Genomic DNA, 7,119 nt, shown 5'->3' on the forward strand with positions numbered 1-7,119 from the left:
AGAGAGGCGTTGGAGAAAATGGTTATAGAATTACAGATACTGCTGTTCAGGATGCAGCGGTTTGGGATCTTCTCGTTTATTTTGTTACCCGGAAATTTTGCACGTGCCTCTGCTCCTTTATTCAGTATATCCAATGTCTTTTACTTGATATGCTTCGAGCTGCAGTTGGACATAAACCCTAGGCTACTTGTGAGAACCGAAACTAAAAATGTCTATATAATTGTGCGAAATATTTTGTTGTATACTAGGTTGTGAATTTGAATCATTGATTATAAGGTGAATCTTCTTAAGAATTTAAACTAATTATTGCCTGGAAGGATATATCGGATAGTTCTGTTTGCTTGACAAACTCATGTTCCTTGACTGTGAATCTAGAGCCAAGAGTTAGCATCGATCAAAGGGAGGAAAAATAAGCATATTATGTTACCATGTGATAAGAGATTTCTCAATATTATGATCATGTACATCTTACGCAGAGACAACATCTATACATGTATAAATATGTATATGCTCGTACATACATTACATAGATATGTATACACCAGATATATAATACTTTTTGGTATTATTTGACGAGTAGCCTGCATTTGACTATGCAGGAGCATGACCTTCTGTTTTGGATTGAGCGACTTGCAACTGTGCTTATGTTTATGGAACCCTACAGAGGGATAATCCCATACAGTTTGTCAAGTCTTCTCTTTCTTTTAACCAACAATCGTTACATTATTGCTCACTCCACCAACCCAAAAAAGAGGTCAACCCACACAAAGTCAGAAGAGATATCAGGCCAAAGAAAACAAAAGCTAAGGCAGCACAAGTTTAGCAACACTCCATATAAATTTGGAGTAAGTTGTGACCATTTTTTGATAATTAGACCAATGTTGTAAAATTGTGAGAATGAATGCCCACATGCTTTAAGTGCGGAAGACTTGAGAACAATAGTGTAATTGTTGTTGTGTGATGTTTTCAAAAAAGGGCAATCATTTCACTTTTTGATTTGTCATAAATGTGGCTCTACATAAAGAGCACTATGTATGTGATTACCATACACAACAAAAGAAAAGAAGTGAAAGCAATAATATCAATATCCCTCCCTTCCTCTTTTTACCTGCAATCTTTTTGTGTTATAGTTACGAAACTAAATAGTATGATATTTTGTACCCACTTCTTTCATGTCCCTAGCAAAGGTTCTCTCTCTAACTTTAACCTATTTATAACAACCAGTATAGCAATTACAATTGATATTACTATTCTAAGCTACTCAAAGCTTGTCTAGTATATATAGCAATTGAATCTATTTTGTTTTCAACACGTTTAATGTTTTTCTATCTTTTGCAGGAAACTAGCACGGGTGAACAATCAAAGATGGAGACAGCTAGAATGGAGGATTTCCCACAAACAGACAAGTTGGAAGTTGAACAAATAGCACCAAAAGAAGAAAATAACAAAAGGGCACAAGATTAACTTAATCCAACAATGACATATCCATAAAATCATAAATTAGATGTGCATTTCCAGTTCAGAACTGTTATTGGCACTTTATAGTCTTCATGCATCCATTACTTATTGCTCTTTACAAAGAAGAAATTAAATAGAGAGGAGTTCGTGGTGACTACCTTGAAATACCAATTCTCGGACAAATATAATATCGCTATTTTATTTATCAGAATGAGATTAGCACATTGTACCATTTAAATAGAGAAATATAGTAATTGAATCTGTCTGTTTCTTACACGCTTGATTGTTTGCAGGAAACTAACAAGGCTGAGAAATCAGACAAAGAGATGGCAAAAGTTGGGGATGAACCAAAAGAAAATTTGGAAGTCCGAGAAGAATCACCAAAAGAGGAAAAAAGAAAATGGGAAGAGGATTTGGTGGAAGCTGATGACCAATTGAAGGAAAAGTCAGAAGTTGCAGAAGAGGCACCAAAAGAACAAAATAACAGTTGGGAAGATGATTGGGGGGAAGATGATGAGTAATTGAAAGAAAAGTTAGAAGTTGATCACCGACCAGCAGCAAAAGAAGAAGAAAATGTATGGGAAGATTGGCTTTTGCCAGAATTTGGAAGATTTGTCAACTGGGAAGATGTAAATATAGCTAATGATAACGGTAACTGGGGAGAAGAGTTGAGGCAAGCTGATGAAGCTTCTAGTTTCAATGACAACGGTAGCAAAGAGATTGAGGATAATTTGAAGGTCAAAACAGCCGAAAATGTAAGGATTGATAGTGAGGAAGTAGTTGCGGAAATTGAAGCTGAGAGACTGAAGGCTGAGATTGAGAATTTGAAGAGGGAGAAGACAGCACTGGATGAAAAGTTGATTTCGGAGAGTCTTGTGTACGAAGATTCTCGCTGCGTGTGGGAAACACAAAACCAAAAGCTTAATGCAATGCTTCATGAAGCATATCTGGAATCCGAAGGTTTGGTTAAGGAGTTAGAGAATCACTGCAAGTTGGTGAAAGAAATGGTGACGAGGTTCGATAGTTATGAAGAAGATGGCAGGAGATGGGAGCAAGAGAAGAGAGAAATGTCGGCAAAACTTGAAGCTCTAACTGCAGCTTCTGAAAAGGATAAAAGTGTTGCGCAAAACTGCAAGGAAGATCTCAGAAAAGAATGGGAAGAAGAGAAAGCTTCACTCACTCAAAGGCTTTCTGCAGCATATTTTGTGTGCAATTACTATTCTCGGGTTATAAAGAACTATGAACAAACAAATCTCAAAGCTCAAACTCCAGCTTCCAAAAAAGACCAAGGCGTTGCCCAAAACTGCACAGAAGATCATCAAATAAAATGGGGAAGATGAGAAAACTGCACTCACTCAACAGCTTTCGGAAGCAAATTCTCTGTGCCAATACTATTATGACGTTGCATTGCATAATACAGAAACAGCCCTCAAGTTGGAGGAAGAGAAAAACACTCGTTTGCGTGACTGTGAAGAAAAACACCTCAGGCTAACGCAAAGGAACGCTGATCTTGCTAAAAATCTTCAGAATGAAACTGATTCGGCTAGGCGCTTCTGTAACCTTGTTTACAAGCTTGATGAGAAATGCTGGATGCTCGAGGATGAGAAAATAAATCTCACTGCAAAGCTTTGTGCTGCTACTGCTTCCTCTGAACTATATCGAAGCATGCTGCATGATAAAGGCTGTTAGAAAATTTGGTTTTTGCGACGAGTACAAGTTAGGTTTTTTGCTGGTTTGTAGTTTTTGATGCAATGATATTGTTTGCTTTAGGCATTTAGCAGATAGTCACGTGGACGTTTTAGGGGATGATTTAACATTTTAAATAGAATTCTGAAAGAGCTAATTCTCTTCCGGATTTTCGTTTGTGAATTTGTGAAACACAGATGGATTCTGTTTCGGATTGAACGATTTGTTAAACAGTTCTTTTTGGTACTCTATTGTTCCAAACTAACGACATACATGGCCAGGAAACATTAGAGAGACTTGTGCACAAAACCGATTGACACGAATGGGAAATGAACAATTAATAGCGCGATGCAGGGATGTTCGAAACAACTCTGGTGTATGAAGCTTTGGTTAGCAAAGTTAAAGAACAAATGCAAGTCAAAAGATGATATCCTCATGACAAATGAAGCTGCAACTTCATCACATTCCAATCGCAACTTTAGGAAACAGTTGTCAGAGCGTACATAAACGTGATTGTGAAGAACAGCAAGAAACAAATTTGATTCCGATGTGAGATATCAAGCCTTTCACTTGCTGCAGTATAAATCACTCTGCATCCGAGCTGTTTATTAAGAAGACGCTAACACCAATAATACTTGCCGTGAATCTTGAGCTGACAGCAATTGAGTGCTCTGTTCAGGAAATAAACATCTGGGATGGTTTCGGGTGTCGAAAGTTAAGGAGAACACACTCAATTGGTTACTGCTGCTGTTGAGAATCGAACCCTCACCAAAGTAAGAAAGGGATCGTCAATCAGTTAGGTCTGTAGTACATAAGAGAGCTCAAAAGTTGCACTAGATCTAACCAGAGATCAAAGGGGTTAAAAATCAACGGCACTGAGTCGTCCACCTTCGGACAGAGGACCCGGTGCCACCTTCAACAGACAAAGGCTAGGAATGGGAGCAGAAGATGCAATGTTAATGAATAAATCTTTGGTTTGCAAGGTTAAAGAACGAATGCAGGTTGAAAGACGTTAATAAGATACCGTCGAGACAATGAAAAAACCCATCCCCGTTACAAATCTTAATGTCGCATATGCAGCTTCAGAAAACGGTGATCAAAGCGTACTATCGTGTGATTGTGAAGAACTGCAAGAAACAAATTTAGCTCGTATGTGATCTGTCACGCCTTTGGCTTGCTGTTCCACACAAATCACACCTCACTTATGACCTAACAAGACATTCATCTCAAAAGTGTCAAAGAATCACAAATCGCATAAGACCTTTGCATACTTGCTACTGCGCATGAAGCATAGCAGGCACCAAATGATAAAAACAAAATCAGGCTCCAACATATAGCAAAAGACCAGAAATTAATAAAACCGTTTCATATTAAGATAAATTAAGAGGTCTGAAGAAATCTGGCCCCTCTAAAGACCCCCTGGAAGCAAAATCACTAAACAGAAAACCGTTTCAATTTCGAGTAGCCATAAAGCATTAGCTCTCCTTCCTTGAAGCAAAATATGAACGGCCCCTCTAGCTATATCGACATCCCTATCATACTATCAACATTGAGGAGAAGGGGCCCTCCTACTTACTCGAAAGCCCACTGGTTCTCCCTGCGAACCTCTTCTTCCTCCTCAGGGGTGAAATCATTCTTGATGTTGAAAGTCTTGCGGATATCTTCAGGTGTTTTCCCCTTGATCATGTCAGCAACGGTCTGGCAGGTCAGATCCAGCAGACTCTTGATGTTCAAATAGTTTGCAGCCTGAAAATTAACAACACAAAGATATTAGGAGCAATTATTGTAAATACCATATCCTTTAGTCAGTGCCCATTTAATGAAATTTTCAAATAGAATAATGTAGGAGCAATTATTGTAAATACCATATCCTTTAGTCATTTAACATATTCACAGCAGTTTAAATACAATACCAAACACTTTGGACACTTTTTCTTTTGTTAAAAAGCACTTTTATTAGAAGCACTTTTACACGCACGCACGCACGTTTAAATACAATACCAAACACTTTGGACACTTTTTCTTTTGTTAAAAAGCACTTTTATTAGAAGCACTTTTACACGCACGCACGCACGCACGCGCGCACGCGCACCCGCACGCGCACGCGCACGCGCACACACACACACACAAAAAAAAGTAAATAAATAAATAAAGCACTTTTATTAAGAACCGTAGCTGTAACAATGAAATTTTCAAATAGAATAATGTAGGAGCAATTATTGTAAATACCATATCCTTTAGTCATTTAACATATTCACAGCAGTTTAAATACAATACCAAACACTTTGGACACTTTTTCTTTTGTTAAAAAGCACTTTTATTAGAAGCACTTTTACACGCACGCACGCACGCCCGCACGCACGCACACGCACACGCACACGCACACGCACACACAAAAAAGTAAATAAATAATAAAGCACTTTTATTAAGAACCGTAGCTGTAACAATCCCTAAAATAAAAGGTATGAAAAGGCTTAGGATAATATCCATTCAACAATAGAAATAGGCAAAGCAACGAAACTTTAAAATTCAAGTTCCTGAAAGCCTCAAAAAATAGGTATTGATCGAACCCGGAAGAGTACATTATAGGAACCAACCAATTTGAGTGATCATTCGCATCCAAAGGCACGCCTCACATACCAAAATCCATATCATACAACACATTTAGAGAATTGTGAGCTAATAAGCAACTGAGATTGAACAAGAATCAAGTAATAAATTGCACCACAAAGTCCTATACATTACATACAGAAATTTAGAAAATTCGCCTAATTTCGCATAAATAAATCCAAAAGCAAATTCTACACTTCAATTCCAACAAGATATTCCACAGGAACCCAATTGTTTGTTCCCAAAAAAATCGATCTTTCCAACAATTTCACGTAAATTAATCCAATAGGCAAACCCTAACCTTAATAATTAAGCAAAACATTCAGAAATCGAAATTAAACCTACACAGAAACAAAAGCGCCCAAATTTTACAAATCGAACAAACAAATAATAGCAAATATTTGGGATCAAGATACTCACCAAGATCAGGTCAAAGAGAACATTCTGATCAGCCTTAATCTCGTTGACGAAGTCATCGTCAAACTTCTTGAGAGTGTTCTCGTCGCCAATCTTGCCGACGTCGGTGCTGTCGCCGTCCGTGCGACCCTCGACATGCTTCCGGCAGTACTCAATGACCTTGGCGAGGATGTGGCTGGTCACGTTGGGGAGAGGGATCGCATTGTCTGCGCAGTCGTCCTCCACCATGTGCTTGATGGTCTGCGACTCCATAGCAACCGCCTCGTCGACCTCGAACGCCTCGCCGTCGGAGCTTTTCAGGGTGATCATCTTCTTCTCTGCGGCCATCGCGGTCAAGGGTTTCAAAAGGATTGAGAATTCGAGAGCGGGAGTTTAGGGTTTCAAAGTTGAATTCTGAATTGTGAAAAGGATGGGAATTGGGGAGGTTTTATAGGGCGCCGTAGTTGTTGGACAAGAAAACTACTTGTTATTTTATTTTATTTTTATTTTTTTGGATAAATTCGAATAGGGATTTGGATGGTCCTCACTCGTTAAATGCGGAGACGCGACGTTGTATTTTGCAAGGAAATTTTTATATTTTCTTTTTTATTAAATTCTAGTAATTCGTGTTTTTGTGAAGGATAATATTAGAGAGATTAAATTTACAAACTAAATGATGTGTTACAAATAGGAATAAACACGTTTATCAATATTTAAGTAATAAACTAATCATCAACTTCTATATCCTTTAGTTTTCAAATTTTAGTCTACAAATTTAACCTATTTAAAGGGGGTAATAAGTCATGAACTTGAAAAGTTGAAATTGAAGGTGATTTAAAAATTTTAATATAGGCAATTAAAAAACAAGTTCAGATTTCGTGGCATCGGGAGAAATCTTCGCCGTCTAGAGCCCAAATCAAAGACTAATTCATGCCTCTACTTTTGGTTTTGGGGTCCAGCAATTTTCTT

At 38.0% G+C, this 7,119-nt stretch overlaps 2 protein-coding genes across 2 annotated transcripts; one reads left to right on the top strand and one right to left on the bottom strand.

The window, feature by feature from the left end:
* The first annotated feature begins 18 nt into the window (after window positions 1–18).
* LOC137724876 (uncharacterized) lies at window positions 19–3,147 on the top strand. Its single transcript, XM_068463532.1, has 6 exons — window positions 19–189; window positions 318–383; window positions 1,339–1,413; window positions 1,752–1,975; window positions 2,069–2,748; window positions 2,879–3,147. The coding sequence occupies exons 1-6, from the start codon at window positions 19–21 to the stop codon at window positions 3,145–3,147; spliced, it is 1,485 nt and encodes a 494-aa protein (XP_068319633.1).
* A 1,302-nt stretch (window positions 3,148–4,449) lies between these two features.
* Window positions 4,450–6,591, bottom strand: LOC137725618 (SKP1-like protein 1A). Its single transcript, XM_068464371.1, has 2 exons — window positions 6,175–6,591; window positions 4,450–4,890 (listed from the first exon to the last, which is right to left on the bottom strand). The coding sequence occupies exons 1-2, from the start codon at window positions 6,496–6,498 to the stop codon at window positions 4,717–4,719; spliced, it is 498 nt and encodes a 165-aa protein (XP_068320472.1). The 5' UTR covers window positions 6,499–6,591; the 3' UTR covers window positions 4,450–4,716.
* Between the last annotated feature and the right edge of the window lie 528 nt (window positions 6,592–7,119).

This window comes from Pyrus communis, chromosome 2, assembly GCF_963583255.1.
Source record: "Pyrus communis chromosome 2, drPyrComm1.1, whole genome shotgun sequence".
Taxonomy (NCBI): Eukaryota; Viridiplantae; Streptophyta; class Magnoliopsida; order Rosales; family Rosaceae; genus Pyrus; species Pyrus communis.